This window comes from Lissotriton vulgaris, chromosome 7 (assembly GCF_964263255.1).
Source record: "Lissotriton vulgaris chromosome 7, aLisVul1.2, whole genome shotgun sequence".
NCBI classification, from domain to species: Eukaryota; Metazoa; Chordata; class Amphibia; order Caudata; family Salamandridae; genus Lissotriton; species Lissotriton vulgaris.
The window spans coordinates 1,546,670,760-1,546,690,747 of record NC_141695.1 but is presented as its reverse complement, the minus strand read 5'-3'; the positions used below and the strand labels follow the sequence as shown (position 1 = coordinate 1,546,690,747).

The 19,988-nt window shown below is 48.6% G+C and overlaps 1 protein-coding gene across 3 annotated transcripts in view; it reads right to left on the bottom strand.

Moving 5' to 3' along the window:
• The window catches only part of LOC147705978 (protein-glutamine gamma-glutamyltransferase 6-like), a 322,464-nt gene that overhangs the window by 87,218 nt on the left and 215,258 nt on the right, over nt 1–19,988 (bottom strand). For all 3 annotated transcript variants that reach the window (XM_086932438.1, XM_086932437.1, XM_086932439.1), the window contains exon 6: nt 12,897–13,074. In XM_086932438.1, the coding sequence (XP_086788564.1) occupies nt 12,897–13,074 (178 nt within the window). The remainder of the gene's footprint in view (nt 1–12,896; nt 13,075–19,988) is intronic.

Genomic DNA, 19,988 nt, shown 5'->3' with positions numbered 1-19,988 from the left:
GGTAAGTAACTTGTTCATCTGAAAGAGACAGTTGGTTGTAGATTCCTAACCTTAGAATAGATACCCCAGCAATACCACCCCCAGTGGAGGGTCTGCAAAGTAAGTTTACACCAGAAAGTCATGGAGGACAGAATGGGCAAAATAGCCCGGCAGATGTCAAGAAGTGGGATTCCATGTGCCAATGCAATGGTTGCTGCTGTAGCCCTAGAGGAATTAGCACACAGCCCTACTGGATATAACGTACAGACTTGAATACAAAGGACAACTCACCGAGAGATGGTACGCTTTTGAACAGCCCAACCTTTCTTGGCACCTACAGAGCCAACAAAGAGTTGATCATCCTCCTGGAAATCTTTGTGTGGTCAAGGTAGGACAACGCATGTTTAGGGTCCAGACGGTGGAGAGTCTCCTTCTCCTTGGAAGGGTACGGAGGTGGGAAAAAGGTGGGCAAAGTGATCATTTGTCCTATGTAAAATGGTGTAGCCACTTTAGGAAGGAATGAGGGCCTCGTTCTAAGCACCACTTTGTGCGGATGCACATAGAACAAAGGAGGCTTGGAAGATAGACTTTTAAGCCAACTCACCATGTGAGCAGAGGTAATGGCAATATGAAAGGCAGTTTACAGAGCGAGGGACCTGAGAGGACAGTTGTGAAGAGGCTCGACGGGAGCACACATAATATGGGTTAGAACAAGATTCAAGTCCCACTGGGGCATTATGAAAGGATATGGAGGAAAGAGATGAGTAATGCCCTTAAAAATCTATTTACAATAGGGGACTTGAATAAAGATGGTTGATCTGGCAGTCGAAGGAAAGGAGAGATAGCTGCAATATAACCTTTAAGAGGGCCCAAAGCGGAGCCCTGCAGGGCAAAAGAAAGTATATACAAGAGCACGTCTGAAAGTGGGGCAGAAAGAGAGTCCACAGCCTTTGCTGTGCACCATGCCACAAACTTGTTCCATATACAGGCGTATTCCGTTTTAATGGAGGGACGCCTGGCTGCCAAAATGACATTACAGACTTTGGGTGGAAGGTCAAGAGCTGTCAACTTTTGCTGCTCAATCGCAACACAAGGAGGTGGAGGCTGGCTGGTTCAGGTGAAGAACTTCCCCTGCTGCTGCAACAGAAGATCCTCCCGAAGGGGCAGTCTGACTGGAGGATCGATGGCCATGCTCAGGATCTCAGGGTACCAGACTCTTCATGTCCAGTCCTGGAGCCACAAGAATAACTTGGGCCCGGTCACTTTTGATCTTCTTCAGCACTCGGGGCAGATGTGGTACAGCTGGAAAGGCTTACAAGAGGCCACAACTACACTCGTGATGAAAAGCGTTGCTGAGCGAATGTCGCTTTCGAAACTCCAAAACGCAGACCATTGTGCGTTCTCTTCAGTGGCGAATAGTTCTAACCCAGGTTCTCCCCACTGCAGAAAGAAACCTTGCACCACCTCAGAGTGAAGACTCCATTCGTTATCTACCAGGCACCGACGGCCGAGTACGTCCGCACTAGTGTTCAGAGAACCTGCCACGTGTTGAACCACCAGTGTGAGAAGGTGGCCTGATATGCAGTGCTCACTATTCTAGTGAATACTATGTATCAGTCCAGCAACCCTTATTGATGATTGGTTGTAAGTCAACCTTATAGACCAGCTATCCTAGTAGCATGGATACGAGCAGTCTAAGGCTAAAGACTCGAGAGGGCGTGTTAAGCCAGCTGTTATACCACACATATACCCCTTGAATACCCAGTGAAAGGACACCACACAAGTGTTATGAAAATAAACAGTGTATTTATTTAAATCACAACAGCCCTGTACTCTTTATGAGGACAGGGTACTAAGCACAACACAAAACTCTTATAAAAATACTTAAGTTAGCACAGTATATACAAATGCCCGAGGGGCACGGAAAACCATATACTCTGAAAGTGGAATGCGAAATTACTAGCAGGTAAGTACAGTACTAATAGGCTTAGGAATCGCTAGGACATGACTATAGAATCTTCAGATTACTTCTAGGAGGCCTAGGGGACTCGGGTGCAGAGTGTGCACTCTCACGCGTGATGCGGGACAAAGTCTATGGTAGCTAGTAATGACAAAGTTAGTGTTCTCGGGCGAACCCGACCTGGTAGGAGGAAAACGAAAGTGGATCCTGACCCTTGGATAGTGAGGCTATGCTGGGGCACCGAAATGCCGAAGTTACCTAGCCCAGGGGCTGCAGCTGCATATGTCTCAAAAGACGTCGGGAATCCTCGTAGACGGACCAGGAGCCTGGAAGAGAGGAGTGGCTGGCAGGCGACCAGTGAAGAGAGTTCGATGGATCCAAGCCTGGATCGAAGGAAGATGACACCTGAAAGCAGAGGGGACCAAGTTCGAGACTACTAGCCAGTAGTCAGGTGGCACCAGGAGGGCACCGGATGGTAGTCACCTCGACTAGGTGAGTGGGCGACGCTGTGCTCTGCAGATCTCACGGACCAGGAGGCGTTGTCGGCGACCAGGATGGAGGAGCGAGTTGTCCCACGATGGATGAAGCTGTCGGCGTCGCTGGACCCAGGATTGGGCAACAAAGCCTTGGCAAATTCAAGCCCACGCGGTGGACTCAAAATGGCGTCTGGAGTGGACCAGGAGGGTCCGGGGTGCCTCTCTTGAAGAAGGAAGCAAGGGCCAGTCTGGAGCAACCAGACCAGCAGCAGTGATGTCGTCGGGCGTCGTGAAGAAGGCCACAAGCCAGCCGGCTAGTAGCCACACAGCGCGGTGAGCAGGCAAAAGCAGAAGGGCCCCACGCAGATCGTGGAGATGCTGGAGGGCTGATCTTTGGTGCTGGAGCTGCTCAGGGTTGGGGCTTCTCGGACCCCAAAGCACTCACCAGTGGAGCACACGGTGGGCTTGTTGCAAAGAAGTCGTGCAGTCTTGGCGATCGTCGGTCCCTCGAGGTCTCGTCGCACTCACGGTTCTCAGCTTGGCTGTAGAGGTGAGTAGAGGTCAGAGGTGCCAGGGAAGCCGGGTCTCGTCGAGCTGGGCAGTCGGATTCCGGAGAAAGGACTTGCAGCAGACCGCAGTGTTCTTAGGATGGTGCCCGCTTGATGCAGGGTGACTACTCCTTAGCCACAAGGGAGAATCTTGAGAAGGAAATCTTGATGTCTTTCGCAGAAAGTCGTGTCTTGATTCCAAAGATGATCTAATTTGAACAGGGGGCCCGCTCCTATCTTTATACTAAGAAAAGGGGCTGACCCGGTGACTAGGTCCTGCCTATGGGTGGGACTAGGAGGGGGTGGTTACACCCCTCTCCCATGCCGGACTTTCCCCAGGCCAGGGGCTGGTGTGCCCCTGGAACTGGTTCTGACCGGCCTATGCGTAGTGAGCACCGGGGTGCCACTCAGCAGTCACCTTCCTGTAAAGCCCTGCCTACCCAGGATACACAAAACCCTGTCTGGGACGGTGCTAGCACCGCCCTCGACAGGAAACCCTTTGTCCAGGCTCCCCTCGCTGGAAGGACTCCCAGCTGCAGGGGGTCAGACTCGTGTCTGTGGTGGCAGCATCCATTTTGTGGAGCTGAGGCTTCGTTTAACTTTAACCGGGGTTCACAGTTACATACATGTTGTGTCCCTCTAGAAGGGTGGAATGCTAACCCCGTCGCCAGAATTGGCGAGGGGTTAGTATTCCAATTCGTATGACACCTTACTCGACATATTTTGATAAAGCAATACCAAAGATAGCATTTAACCGCAAGGATTATAATGCACTTAAGAGTATATGGTATGCGATATCATGGAACAGCTATTAGGACTTGGTTCCGCAAGCTGCAGACAGGCTCAGCTCATGCCAGAGCACCATCTCACACGATTCCAAGCACTCTGCCTTCAGGATTGTCAAGGCCTGCCATAGGAGTGACTGATAGGAATCTGTGTGTCCATTTTTAGGGTTAGATGTAGGTATACTATATCTACAGCAAAGGGTGATTACACGACTTTGCCCCAGCTGTCATGCAGCCAGTTGTGTCAAATTTAGGAGGCCAGCCAGGGGTGGCATAATACATGCTTCAGCCCCTGGTAGGCCCTGGGTACACCTGTGCCCTGAGTTACAGGGTCTGATAAGGTGGCCCAGTACCAATTGGAAATGTACCTAAGGTACATGGAATCCATTTTAGAGAGAGAGCAGTAGGCCTGGGGTCCTGATTGGCAGGGCCCCAGGTCGACTATGTCAAAAACCAGCTAAAACACAGGGCAAAAAGTTGGGGGCAACCATAGTCAGGAGGTACCTTCCTACAACCAGGGTCATGCCTTAATGTTCCAGCCATGTCCAGAGGCGACATAGTGTCCATGGCCCCACCTACCCTGTTTGTTACAGTACCGCATTGTGGTGTTTTTTCCCTTTGAGCGAGGGAAGGAATGCTTTCAGTGCCAGACAGATCTGGTGCCCGGACTCCGCCAGAGACGAGACGCATCTGATCTCTACCTTTCCTAGATGGCCACCCCATCCCAGGATTGACGCATCTCGCACCATTGCTAGATCTGGTTGGGGAAGGGCGAGGGATCTGCCTCCAACCCAAGCTTGGTTCGTTAGCCACCACTGCTATTGTTGTGCAGTACCCTCCGAGATCTGGACATAGTTGGAAAGATTCCCTTGATGCTGCGCCCACTGGAACTTCAGGTCCCAATGCAGAGCCTGCATATGCCATCTGGCATGATCCACCGACAGGATACAGAAGGCCTTGAGGCCCAGCAGCCTCAGGGTCATTCTCTCCGTAATCTGGGCCAGAGGCTGAAACATCGGTATCGTAGCCCAAATATCCCAGACTAGCTGCTCGGGAGTATAGGCCAGAAACTGCACTGTGTCCAGAACAGCTCAGTTGAAAGGGAGTGTCTAAGAGGGATTCTGCTGTGACTTTTGCACGTTGATAGTAAACTAACCCTGGGCGCTGAACTCCGCTCCGCCTATGGAGTTTTCCACACTCTGTTTTACGCTGAGCTCACAGAGTTCTGAAAAACTCTGCTCCGCATAGCAGAGCCGAGTTTTATTCCTCCCTTGTGGTCGTCAACATCAAGTTGACGAGCACAAGCAAGGAAAATCCACCTCTGGGTGAGATTTTCCCTTGTTCGCGATGATCAACGTCAAGTTGGCGAGCGCGAGTGTGGAAAACCTCCCGGTGAGATTTCTCAGTGCGAGTGGTCATGTATGGACACAACCGCTCGCGTTGAGAGACTCTCTGTTCGCGTTGAGAAATCGACTTGAGTGGCAGACAGGAAACAGCGACTGCTTGCGCTGTGCATGGTGCCGTTTGCAATAACTGCACAGTGCGGACAAACACCCTGCACTGAAAATCACCACAAACGGCATTTATCTAACGCATTCCGGCGCTTGCGGAGCTCTGGTTAGCGCAGCAGAGGTTTTTTTTTGCACGTCGCGGAGTTCCACATAGGGGAGCAGGCTTATAGTGAACCCCAGCGAGTGCAGGAGTTCTGCCATAGTCTGGAGGTGGGAGACAGACAGTCATCGAGATAATGGAAAGACTGAAACCCCTGATCTGTGCAGATGAGCAGCAACCACCACCATAACCTTTGTGAACACCCGATGGGCACTGGTAAGGCCAAAGGGGAACACCGTGAACTGAAAATGCTTGTGGCCTACCATGAACTGTAGGTAGCTTCGGTCGGCTGGCGGGACCAGAATATGGAAATAGGCGTCCTGCAAGTCCAGTGCCACCATCCAGTCTCCAGGGTCAAGGGCAGATAAGACCAGAGCATTTTGAACATCTCTTTTGGGAGCAAGTGGTTGAGGGCACGGAGGTCGACAATAGGACGCAGGCTTTTGCCCTTCTTGGGCACCTGAACAAAGCGGGAATAGCAACCACAACCTACTTCTGGTACTGGAACTCACAAGTGATCCTCCAACATGCGAGCGAAAGATGGTGGCATTGAGTGAGTGGTAGTCTTGATGGGGACGGAGTAGCCCAATGGGTCTAATAGCAAAACCCACCTTTCTGACGTAATAGATTGCCAGTGGGGGAAGCAATGGTGAACCCTGCCGCCCACTGCCATTGAAGGGCCCGAAATGTCGGACTAGGAGGGTTTAGAGGCTGAGACAGGGGGAAAGGGCGGACTGGCCCGCCCTGCTGGCTCCCAGACCCATGAGGTCGCTGGGTCTGATGTCTGCAGCCACGCAGGGGCTAAGCAGCTTACGTGAACCATTGGCTAGGCTGGCCAGACGTAGCTGGGCCGTGTGGCTGGGTGCCCCTTCCATAGCCACGAAAGGGGAGAAAAGCTGATGGTCGGGAAAACGCAGCGAGGCCCAAAGATTTAGCAATGGCCTGAGATCTTTAGAGCACTCCAGTGCCGAGTCAGCTTTGTCGCCAAAAAGACAACGGCCATCAAAGGTCACGTCCAGAAAAGTTGACTGGACATCTCCTGAAAAGCGTGATGTTATCAACCAGGCATTGCGCCTAAGGGCTACCGACGTGACAATCATTCTGCTGAGTGAGTCAGTGGAATCCAGCCCAGATCTGGTTGTGAATTTGGCTGCATCTCTTCCATCGCCACTGCCTGGGAGAGAATGGCCCAGGCCTCCTCTGGGAACCGAGACAGCACCTGAGCAACCATATCCCAGATCGTGTGGGAGTATCAACCCAAGAGGTACGTGGTATTCACGGACCGTAGTGCCAAGCTGCAGGAAGAGAACATGTTCTTCCCAAGGTGTTCCAGCTTCTTGGATTCCCTATCTGGATGAGCAGAATGGAATGCGCCCTTTGAAGAAGAGGCATGGACCACCAAGCACCAAGGGGAAAGGTATTGGGTGAGGAAAACTCGGTCACCCGGGGCCTGGCGATGGCAGCAGGCACTTGTCCTTTCCACATGAGCCCCTGTGCTGGGCTTGGACAAGGTGTCCAGGGAGACATCAGTAAGGGCTTCGTTAGAGGGCAGAACAGATTCAGAGGCGGATGCGGCAGGCTGAAGCACCTCTGTCAGGAGGTTAGTCCTGACTGCCACTGAAGGGAGCTCTAGTCCAGACTGCCACTGAAGGGAGCTCAAGGCCCAAGACCTCGGCCGCAGTACGCACCATCAAAGCCTAGGACGCTCCCTCCTCCGTAGCCATGGTAGGGGGAGAATGCACGGCAAGGCCTGGAGAAGTGTCCAGGCCACTGGCGTCACCCAGATCCTCTCTCCAGTCCGGTTCTTCCAGCTGCTCTGCTAAAGGGTCCAGTGATCCCACCCAGTACTCATCACCACCTTCTGGGCGGTAGGGAACACAGGGATGAACTGGGGAGCAAAAGTACCCTCCGGCGTCAGATTCAACATCGATCGACCTCCGGGTCCATCTCTGGGTGAGGATGGGGATGGCGCCGGCTGGGGGCATGGCTGGCACCGGGATCAGCACCGGGGAAGGTCAAGTAAGATCAACCAGCATCGATCTGGACCCAAGCCTGGATCCGCTGGGCCCCACGGAGCCGCCAGCATCGCAGGCCCAGGGCCCTGACTGGCTCCGCAGGGCCCAAAGCTGTGCCAGCAGAGTCAGGCTGCCCAAAGATGAGGTGGAGGGCCTCGTAGAACTTCAGGAATTGGGCTGGGGATGCTCCAACACCCAGAAACAAGGGAGGTGCAGAGTCATCCCTCAAGTAGGCCTCAGAGATGGAGCCTTAAGAGCGACAATGCTCAGAGTCCTGCATCGCGTTAGATAACCAACAGTGAGAAGGCAAAGAGAGCTGGTGCTTCTCACCTTCTTCTTCTTGGACTCACCTGAAGACCTCGAAGATCTGGAGTGCGACGAGGTGTGGGGGCTCTGCGAGCAGCCTCAAGACCTTCCTCTCGAACAAGACCGCCGGGCCTCCAATATCTTTCGGGACCGCTCCTGCGAAGACTTTGGATTCATGACCTGGCAGGTGGAGCATGACTTAGGGTCATGGTCGCTCTCCAGACACCAAAGACACACGAGGTGCGGATAAGTCACAGACATCAGCATGTGACAGGAGTTGCAAGGCTTGAACCCGGACGAGCGGTGGGACATCCCTCCTGTAGTAGGAGTCGATAGACTCGAAAAAGAACTCAACAAAACTTTGAAAAAGGTTAGTCAAAAAATTACTACGGGATAGCTCTCTCTGGATCTGTGTTAGGCTGGTGCGGAAAAAGAAAGAACTGACATCAGCGCATACGGGCAGCTCCTTAGTAGGCACCGCAATGCCACCCCGGCCACCACGACAGACGCGGAGTCGACCAACAACACCTACGGACGCATAAGGGTGCTGCTAAGAAAAAAATTCTCCTGATTCAGTCTGATGCCTGGGGGTAATTCTACGGTAAGTAATCTACCACTAATTGTCTCTTTCAGATTATATGCTTCTGTCTAATAATTGCTGCAGCACATGTATTTTATACTAGAATGACGCTGGTTAACCAAATGCTTATTGAAAACGTCCCCACCATTATCCATGTGTATCTCTCTGAGACCAAGTGAACACGAGTGACTGAGCAAAAAGTATTGTTCTGTTTCCATGATCCCTGAGTGTTCAGGGTTGTCATGTACGATACTTTGCAGAAACTATTTATTCCTTTGTAAGGTTGTGGGGCTTGTAGAGGCACTGTGAATTGGCTAGTGTATAGATTAACGTATGCTTTGGGGTGTGTATGGAATCAGTATTGACACCAATCCCTTAGTTTATGTTGTCTAAACTCACAGATCCCATATAGAGGTATAGGAACTACACAAAAACTATATATACACATTTACCCACCCATAGAGGCACTCACACCGCCACTCACTCATCCATACAGCCACTGACACACCCACAAACTCACCAATACTGCCACTCACACAGCATCTCAGTCACCTAGGCAGCTACTCAAACACTCACTTATACAACCATACAGCCACTTACACACCCATACACATAAAAATACATACAGTCACACAGCCACTCACATAATATATATTAGGAATAGTATCCCTCAGTAGTAATGCAGCTAGTATGAGAATGTAACTTTTGTAGTAGGTTAGTATATATATTTGACACCCATAAACTCTTAAAAACACTTACATTTACTTGATGCCATCAGTGATGTCATTTGAGATGTCATCAGTGTTGTCACTGACCATGTAAAGAGTGATGTACTATGTGAGGTCATAAGTGGTTTTGTGGAAGTGAGTGGCTGTATGGGTGTGTGAGTGGTTGTGTGTGAGTGGTTCTGTGAATGAATTCATCAGTGATGTCATCAGTGATGTAACTGACTATGCCATAAGTGATGTAATATTAAGCTCATAAGCAGTGCATTGCGGGTGGCGTAAGTTATAGCTACTGGTTTTATACAAGAGAAATCTGAGCCTAACTATAACGTCCCTGTAACCTTTGTTTTTTCAGTAAATTTTTCAAAACATTTTTAATGGTATTTACTAACTATGATGTCCCAGTAACCTTTGTCTTTCTCAGTGATTTTTTTAAATGTAATATCATATTAAATTATTATAAATGTAATGCTATCGCCGCCGCAAACAGCAGAGGGTTGGCCGCACTGCTTGCAGCCAACCCCACGCCGCGCACAGATGATTTCCTTAAAGAAATCTGTGACAACATGAATCTCTGTATGCTGAAGACTATGAGACAACAAAGGGGACAATCTCAACCAAGCAAGGTACTTCCTTTTAACTATATGAAGTAAGTGCTTCTTTGTTTGATGGAGATGTCCTCAAATACCTCTGCATCGAGAATGCGTCACCAACATTGGCAGGAAACGTGCTCGGGTGGCCTTTAGATAAGCTGTCTATCAACATGGGATAGGGCAGGATGAACGTAGCCTACTACTAAGGTGGATGAGGTGGGGCCACATGAGAGGAGCTTGCAAGGTATTTTGCGATTTGCACACTCATAGCAATTTAAAAGTAGAACCACAGAGTCTTCTCTCACCAGGGCAGAACAAGAAAGAACTTCCTCATCACAGTCACTACAGATTGCATCCCAATAGATCAACGATGCATTCATCTCCATCAAGGATTTCAGATTGTTTCTCAATGTGGAATTGCCAAGAAAACAGACATACTTTGTCTTTACAGAGCCCAAGAAGCTAGCATCATTTGTCCATTAAAGAAGTGGAGCTTTAGCTGGGGCACCTGCTATGGTGATATTTGTACGTGCTTGTGTTGAGGTTTACTTTCTGTGAAATGATCATCAGGGCCAGAATGTAACCTCACCTGCTGATTTATCCAGCTGGAGTACTTTCTACTGGTTAATTAATAAGTGCTACCTTGTTGGGTAAATCTCTAGTGCATATTCGACACTACAGTTATGTTATGGACCATAAGGAAATGTCTCCAGTGACCTTGTGTGTTTTTAATTTTGTTCATGACTAAAAAGAGGCCACTGGGGGAACGCCAATACCACCACGGCCGATGCTGGCTCTCAACCTCCAGCAGGAGCAGGCATTGCTCCTGCTTCTAGCGAGCAGGAAAAAATACTCCTGGCGCATGTCAGCAATATTTTCATCTGTTTCCCTGCCTGCTTGACAGCGGGAAGGAAAATAGATGAAAAGTCTGCTCTAAGCTGGTGGGCACCTTTTTAAAACTGCCACCAGCTGGGAGCAGACTTTGTGTTTGCTCTCGCTTGGCGGGAGCTTTAAATTGCTCCTGCCAAGTAAGAGCACAGAAAGGTTTACCTGCCCGCGCTTGTGTTGGTAGGGAATTCGCTATGTCCCAGAGGTGGGCACCCCTGGGCATAGCTGAGCCTGCCCTTGGGGGATGGGGTCCCCAGGGCCATTAATATCTCTAGGACGGGTGTTGCAGAACCCCCTCCCTTTTAAATGCATGGCCAGCCCCAAGGGGATGAGGTGCCAGAGGCCTATCGGGCACGGGTATTGGGGCTAAATGGCCCCCTTCCATTTTAAATCCACAGCCTAGCCCCGGGGAGGAGCTTGTCCACAGGGTGAAATACAGCCAGGGAGGGGGGTCCCCCTCCCATTTCTGGAAATCAGCCTGGCCCCAGGGAGGGGAGCCATACGTGCCCTCCTGACCCCCTTTATAATATTAACACTACACCCTCCACTGGGACATGGCCCACCCAGGCGGCATATAAAAAACAAGAGAGGGAGTCCACGCTTGTTCCCCCCCCACCAATTTGGCAGCAGATCTACTGCAATTTCATGACAAAATTGAAGAAGAAAAAAAGATTATTGGCCTCTGTGGCAGTCTCTATGAGACCCTACCACAAGGCCTAGAGGATCAGGGTACTCCTAACCTGCACCCTCGTGTGTTTTTTGGCCTTTTCTTCGGACTTGGCTGAGTCCGAGGCCAAAGATGGTTGCCAATACTTACTGGTTGAAGTGTTGACCGCCAATCAAATCTCAGCATGAGATCTGTCGGGTCAGTAGAGGATTCATGTCCCTAGATATCTATATTTCTTTTTTCTTAAATAACTCCAAAACTACTCAAGAGATTAACACATAATTACAAAAAGATCTCTTTCTGGAAAGAGCTATTGTTCTGACAAATTTGATGTAATTCTGCCCAGCAGTTCGTGCTATAGTTCTGTCTAAAATTCCTATGGGAAATTGCATGGGGAAATGCATTTTGGGTCACCCCCTTTTTCACGGCACCCGTTTCACAAATCACCCTGAAACTTTTCACACAGCAGCTGAACTCAGTTGCGTACTAGGTGTGAAACTTTAGTGAAGATTCGTCGAGTAGCGCAAAGTTATTTGCAGAACAAAAATCACTTTTACAATGGAAACTATATTATATAATAGCTGTAGGTGATCAGTGCCGGCAATGAACCTCAGTGCATGAAACATATATTTATTTGCATCAGCATTTTTAGAGAGCAATGCACTGCAAATGGGTAAGGTGGTCATTCATCAAAAAATAGCATACGTTCACATTTTAAAGCCACATACATTTGTTATAATCTTAGGATGACTGCATGCCCAGTCGTATTTATAGATGTTGCTTCTAAGCCAGTCTCTTCACATTTTTTTACAAGTTTTCTTAAATATTGTACAATGAGTAAGGATTGTTGTTTGGTTAACTGCTGTACACACAACACATGGACTAAAACAGCTTGGACCAAAGTTACATGTGTGAGCTAATGTGTTCCTAACTAAAACCAGTTTAGCGTTGGCAGTTGGTTTGTTAGCGCCTTGTGGAAGCTCATTCTGGGATCAAATCAACACTGTGGGGCATATTATCAAGGTGGTTTATCTCTGCTTTTTTGGCTTTAAAAGCCAAGAAAGCAGAGATAAAATGATCTCCCTATTTCCTAGCTGTCGCTAACACCAGTTAGCGACAGCAAGTAGGAGATAGCGACCATCTTGGGCCCCACTTTGCATGTCAGTGATATTTATCACTAATGACATGCAAAGTGGGCGTGCCAAGATGTTAGCGACTGGAAACAGTTGCTAACATCGCTATCTCCTATTACCAACTTTTGGAGATATTCGCGCTAAGCGCGAATATCTCCAAAAGCTAACACCTGCCCTGAGCAGTTCTTAGCCATGTTATCCAATGGGAGGTGGATAACATGGCTAAGAGCATTAGCTCGGTAATGCATGAATATCGCTGACTTTTCAGCGATATTCATGCATTGCGGCCGATTTTTATCACATTTGCGATAAACCTTGGTAATACCAAGGTTTATCTGCGATAAAAATCGCCGCAGCTCAGCGGTACATTTTTGTCTCTAACCAAGCAATAGCGATAATTATCGCTATTGCTTGGTAATATGCCCCTGTGTTCTTTTCTCCAATGCCTAGCATTGTAGAAACTGATAATCTGGAAATATATATTACTGGTGAGAGGAAACGGCACAAGAAACATTATCATCTCTAACATGTACAGTCTCTTAAACTTTCCATGCAGTGCCATCAGGTCATACATAATAAGTGTAATCTCAATTTCTTTTTACATACAGAGCAATATAGAGAGAGCTGTACCTGTGCAAGCGACTCCTCCAAAGACCCAGCACTGCCCATATTTAACAGATTTGTACCCTCCTTTCTTCCACCGCTTGAGGATATCAACACTTCCAACCCACGCCTCAGGGTGCACACCTCGGCGATAGGATCCGTCCCACCTGCCCATCAATACGCCCTTATCATCCAAACTGTTGATCTGTGGGATGATTAGTCGAGGCATTACTTTGATAAGCATTTGAGCTATGAAGAAGAAACTGACAAAATTATAAACAACATGCATCTATTGGGAATCTTTGCTATTCTCTCAGCATGTTCCCTCATTTAGACTTCAGAACTAGCCACATGTGAACATTCTTTGAAAAATAAACCTGCAAACTGTCCAGCCTCTGCTTATGTGTTCTCTCATTTCTTACTTAATCTGAATGGATTTAACCATCTTCAAAGAATGCAACACCTGCCAGCATAGCGCTAGGCAGCACACTAAGCAATGTACCTAGCAAAAGCCTTGTTAAGGTAGTAAGAACTGATATGAAGTCGTATTTATTAAAGCATGCAGGTGCAGTCTAATGTTTTATAAGAAACTGTGGAGAAGGAATGATATATGAAATATGGGAAATACCTGGAGGGGGTGGTTGGGGCAAAGAGGTCAGGGGAAAAGCAAAGACGAGAATCTCAGAAGGTAAAAGCAAAGTAATTCTTTCCTGCATGAATCAACACATTCTTTTTTATTATTTTAATTTTATCTCCCATAATACAATCCAGTAGTAACCAGTAACTAGAATTTAAATCTGATATAATAGAGCTCGGAAAAGTTAGTTGTTCTGAGGTGGCATTGGTTCAATCTAGCAATGCATTAAGCAAATAAAGAATACATTTGAGACTCAACATTGCTCTGATTTTCCTTCAATAACAACAAAATATCTTCCACTCTATCACAACCTCCCATCTGCTACATAGTGCAATCCCAGTATAATTATTTTTTCCAGTAAGCAATGGAAATTGACACTGAATCCTTGGGTTTGCAGTCTTTAGACTTGAGCAGAGGAGAGGTAGGTGAGACACACTAACAGAAGTCCTTGCATACAGATGGGTACACACAACGCAGAGCGGTCGACTTTAAAGTGAAATCTGATGCCCATACTTTGGAGGAGGGTAAGCTGCAATTCCCTTCAACTATCCTCTAGGCATGGGGGGAGTGGCCACGCAAGATGGCTGACAGGATGCACTAGTGAGGAGCTCCCCAGTTCCCTTTTTCAATCCTCTATAACCCTGATATTACTGCTATTTCCCCACCTGATGGCTCTAAACAAAGCTCCCCCAGAATGGTGCGCACACAGCGACCCTGTCAGTGGATGCAGATGGAGAGCTGAAAGGTTGTTAAACGTGGCCAGTCTAGTGGTGGCACCTGAGAGCCTTGTCGGTGTTCGAGACTAAGAGCACCACTGGGGCAGCATCAGACCCTCTGGGTTGCAAGCTGCAGTAGACACCAAGGGCGCCACCTGACTGCAGGGCGGCAAACGCAGCTCCCCAGAGGGCTGGACTGAATTGGCTTGATGCATCACATCATGGATTCCACTGACCCATGATACAGCCCTATGACCATGGGCTTCTGGGAGCCAGGAGGTGAGACTGTGAGGTGTACCAAACCCACCACTGCACTTATCCACGATCAACAGAAGGATCTTTCTCCTGCTGTCACTGTCTCTTCGCCTTCAACACCGAAGCCCCAGCGCAAGCAATCACCACCACGTCTAACACAACTGATTCAGAACAACTCCACTGCCTCCTCCTCAACACCCAATCCCTCTGCAAGCATGCCACAGAGATCTGGGACACCATCACTTCCTTTACCCCTCATCAAGACCTGGCTCAACACTGCATCAGCACCAGGCATCGCCTCCGCTATGCCGATCGGCTACAAGGTAGCACAAAAAGACCACATCAACAAACACTTAGGTGGAATCACCATCATCCACAAAGAAATTATCCACTGCACCACACCTCAATTTTAACATCAATGAGCTTAATGACACCAACAAAGCCAATCTCCTCGAAGCATGAACATTGGCCTCACCCAACTAGTCACCAACCCCACACAAAATGCAGGGCACACGCTCAATCCCATTTTCACCGCCAGTGACAGAGTAAAGTACAGCCATGTCACTGAGCTCACCTGGACAGACCACTCCATCGTCCACTTCACCATCATAGTATCACCCAGCATTGCCACCAAGTGCCTCATTGCAACTGGAACAAAGTATCTGAGAGCCAATGGACGGATACCCTCAACACCTCCCACCCTGACACCACACCCAATCTTGATCAGGCTGTCAAGAACCTCTCTGCCTGGTTCACCAATTACGCTGGCAGAGTTGCCCCTGCCAATTCCAAGAGATGCACCAAGTAAGCCAGCCCGTAAACCACAGAACTTAGAACAATAAAGCACAAATCCAAGTGACTAGAAAGGAAATGGAGCACCAGAAAGGAGCTCACAGACCGCGCCACCTTCAAGACATCCCTCAGCCACTACCACAAACTCCTGAGAGATCTGAAAAGGAACACCCAAGTCTACTGTATCGAAACCAGCACACACCACAGCAAAGTACTCTTAAACATCGTCAGGAAGTTCTCCAATCCCTCATCCACTGAAAACATCATCACCCTTTCCCAAGAATTCTGCGACATCCTAGCAGACTTCTTACATGACAAGATCTCCACCATTTACAAATGCTTCCAACCCCAATCTGCCACCTACGACATACTCAGCCTCCCTACTCCCACTCATACAAACTCCGACCACCGGATTATTGCTTGGGACCAGCTCACCACTCAGAGCACCACAGCCATAATGCAATCCATCTTCTCAGGAGCACCCACAGGCCCCAGTCCTCATCACATATTTGGCCACAGAAGCAGGTTCATCAGCAACAAGCACACCATCATCCTCAACATATCACTCACCATGGCCAACTTCCCAGATAAATGGAAACACGCTGAATTCAAACCTCTCCACAAGAAACCACTGACGACCCCAACAAGCTCAAGAATTACCGCCCCATCTCTCTGTTGCCTTTCCCCTCTAAAGCCCTTGAAAAGGCCATCAACCACCAACTTACGAATACCTGGAGAGCAACAATCTTCTGGACTCATTCCAATCTGGGTTCTGCATTAACTACATAACGATCGCTTCCACTGACGACATCAGTGGATATGGCCGCCCTGATCCTCCTCCACCTCTCTGCAGCGTTTGACACTATACCCCACCACACCCTGATCAAGAGGCTTCATTAGATCAGCATCCAAAGGGAAAACCTCAAATTGATCACTTCCATCTTGACCAGAAAAATTCAGAGAATTGGCCAACCCCCATTCATCTTGAGACTCAAGAACATCATCTGCGGTATCCCTCAGGGTTCATCCCTCAGCCCTACACTGTTCAATGCCTACATGACCCGCCCTGGCTAACATTGTCAGAACCCACAGACTGAACATCATATCCTATGCTGACAATACCTAGCTCATCCTCTCTGTATCTGAAGACCCCTCCACCACAATGGCCAATTACTGCCTGTGAATGACCATCATCACAGACTGGATACAAAACAACTGCCTCAAACTCAATACAGACAAAACAGGAGTACTCATCTTCGGGAACAACACCTCCCAATGGAATGACTCCTGGTGGCCCTCTGGACTAGGACCCTCAGCCCATTCACCTCAACACACCCGCAACCTCTGCATCATCCTTAACAGCAAGCTCACAATGAAAAAACAGATCAACTTTGTCTCCTCCGCCTGCTTCCTCACAGTTCGTATGCTCTGGCTTGCCATCAGCACAAGACGTACCGTTACCAAAGCCCTTGTCACCAGTCGATGGGACTATGGCAACGCACTCTACGTACAAATTACCACACACCTCCTGAAGAGATTGCAGACGATACAGAACTCATACAGAACTCAGCGGCCAGACTCATCCTCGACCACCCCAAGAAACTCCACTGGCTCCCTTGCAAAAGAGATGTCAAGTCATGAGGTTGACCTACACCTACAAAGTCCAGACAATCAAGGACCAGCATACATCAACCACCGCCTCACCTTCCACCAACCCTCCAGACACCTGTGTTCCACATCCCTCGCACACACACCCCTGCATCCATCAAAAAGTATGGTTGACGATGCTCCTCATCCTACTTTGGCAAAAAGTTCTGGAACAGACTCCATCACCACCTCTTGACTTCACCCTCTCTTCAGAAATTCAGAAAGGGACTAAAGAACTGTCTGTGCAACTGATTCCACCAACTACATCAAGACACCCCGTGCCTGAATACCCTCATGGGTGACTAGCAGCACTTTATAAATCCGGTTTGATTGATTGACAAATCTTGCCAGGCTACACTCGCAAGATCCAGGCCCAAAGAAAATTGCTTATGGCTCTTAAACAAAAATTCCTAACATTTAACCTCTGACACATGCTCCTGTTTCCGGTTAGGTTGAAGGTAGTGGACTCTCTGGAGGAGGTCTGGGACTGGCTGGACCTGAGGCACTGGTCCAGAGCAAGCCAGGGGTTGCACAGGAGCCTGCACACAACTGCCCCCAGAGGTATTCACAGTGGATTTACCGAGCAACGGAGATGGGGAATGGCTCAGTGCAACCTGGTGGCACGCTGGAAGTGGCTGAAGGCTAAGTTCAGGACACTTTGGAGTCTTCAGAGGATGCACCCAACAGACATTGTTGCAATCCACCAGCACATGACAGTGTATTTTCAATAGGGTTGTTTTTTTGGAGGGAGGGGCCCTGCCAACTACCAGGACCTCAGCTTACTCCCGCTGGTCTTGAGATGACCACCATGGGCTTGCAGGGGGTCTGAACCCGCGAGACCAGGGGCATCCTGCTCTCAACTGCCTGTTTGGAAGATGCCTCAGTAAACTACGTGGGCTGTCCCTGCCATTACTTCCAATTTAAATCATCCGGAAACAAGCTGCCTTACACAGGGCCTGGACATGCAGCAGCAGGGAACCTCCACCAAACTTGGAGCGAATTGGTGAGAGCTGGGGCTTCCACGACACAGGCTCGGACCCTCGATAAAATGAAACTCTGCAGATTAGGGTACTACAGGAACCGCTGGGGGTGTCTGCCCTCTTCCAACTAGATGCACCCCTATGGGGGGGAGTCATGGGGGTGGGTTGCCAGGCCTCGCCTGAAATTGCGCTTTTTCTTAAAAAATATGAACAATCCTACAGGATCACAAATCTATAGTTTTGGGATGCAATATTAAAACAGAAGAAGGAAAGGAGGTTTGACCGCTATATACATTGGGAAATATTACAGTTTGATGGTTCCAGGTGTTTACCCGGGGCAAGAGTACTGCATGGTATGAACAGGGAAGATATAGGAGAGGTTCTCGTGACCTCCGCCTTCAGGTGGACTGAACAGAGGTGGCATAGATGACTACACACTTGGCAGGAGCCGTAAAAGTAATCTCCTGGAACACCAGGGGACTACAAGACTACACCTAGCATTATAGAGTACCCACCTACCTGGACATCACAGGGTAGGCTTATTGCAGGAAACCCACTTGGGCAACGAGGAGCTGGCAAACTTAAGAAATAATGGTGCGGCCAGTTGCATTTCTCTCGACTCAACATAAGCCAGGGAACTATTTATATGGATATCCTTGGGTGTACCATTTCAATACTGGGAGTCCAGGCTGATGTGGAGGGGTGTTAAATCCTGATCTGTGGATTGTTAGATGGGAATGAGGTATGCATATTAAGCACATATACTCCCAGTCAAGACGATAAGGTTTTCTTTCGAAGATACAGAACTTGCTGGAACTATACAGAGGTATCCCCCTCTTCAGGGCTGCCGATTGTAATTTTTATTCCAAATGGTGAACTAGATAGAAAACCCTCACTGGGACTGTTGATTCAGGGCATGGCAGGCACACTGACTGAGGTCATGGCACAAGTGCACTGCATGGATGTTTGCAGAACTTTACCCCTGACAAAAAGCAAGTTTATCTATTACTCTGGAGTGCAATATTTGCAAAAAAACTGGATAGGATTCTTGTCTCACAATGCCTGTGGGACTGCATACAGTTGGTGAAACACTTGGGTAGATTCTTGTCCGACTCCTCACATACACATTGGCCAGGAATCACCCAGCTATCCCCTTCACTTGGAGACTCCAACCAGAAACCCTGAAAGACACCACTTTTCAATCTGACATCATCAAAGTGTTAACAGGCCATTTCATCAGGAACTGGGAGATAATGTCAACCTGAGTGTTGCAATAGGATGCACTTAAGGTGATACTAAGGGAGGAATACCAACTGCAGTGCAACTTTAGAAAGCAGGAACAAAAGTTAGCTCAACCACAGAGAGGTGCCACTTTGGTGTGTCCTTAGAAGAAGGAGCTCAGGTGCTATGGCAAGCAACGGGAGACATACGGACACACTTGATAAGTTTACCCTGAAAGACTATAGACAGAGGCTACACAGGGAGTGTGACAAGCCAAGCAGGCTCAGAGCCTGGCTTTCACAGCAAGAGTGACCCCCAACTACAACTATTGCTCTAGGGAGGCATAAGAGAAAAATGGTGATCACAGAAGCCACAATTAATAGTGAATTACACCAAGATATGTTGAATCTTCATAAGAAGCAAGACACCCACAGTGACACTGCCAGGTCAGAGTCAGATACCCCCACACTAAATAGGGACCAGGTGGTAGCCTTAGAAAAAGACCTCACCAAGAACTGCTTGAGTCCATAAAAAGCATGACCTGTTACGAAGATGCAGGGCATGGAAAGGCTCCCTCCTGAGTTTTACCAAAGCTACTCGGAGGTACTCCTCGATAAGCTTTTGAAGGTATTTCAGGAAGCCTGAGTGTCTGGCACATAGCCAAAATCTATGCAGGAGGGTCTTGTAATAATGCTGCCAAAATCAGATCGAGATCCAATGCACAAGGTCTCCCATTGACCGTTGTCAATGATAAACACTGACGTTAAGGTACTGGCAGAGGTCCTGGCTAATAGGCTCAAAGGCTCATCCACTTGCCTCACGATGTCTGATGCAGGTTCATTTTGAAATGCAGTACCCTCATGAATATACA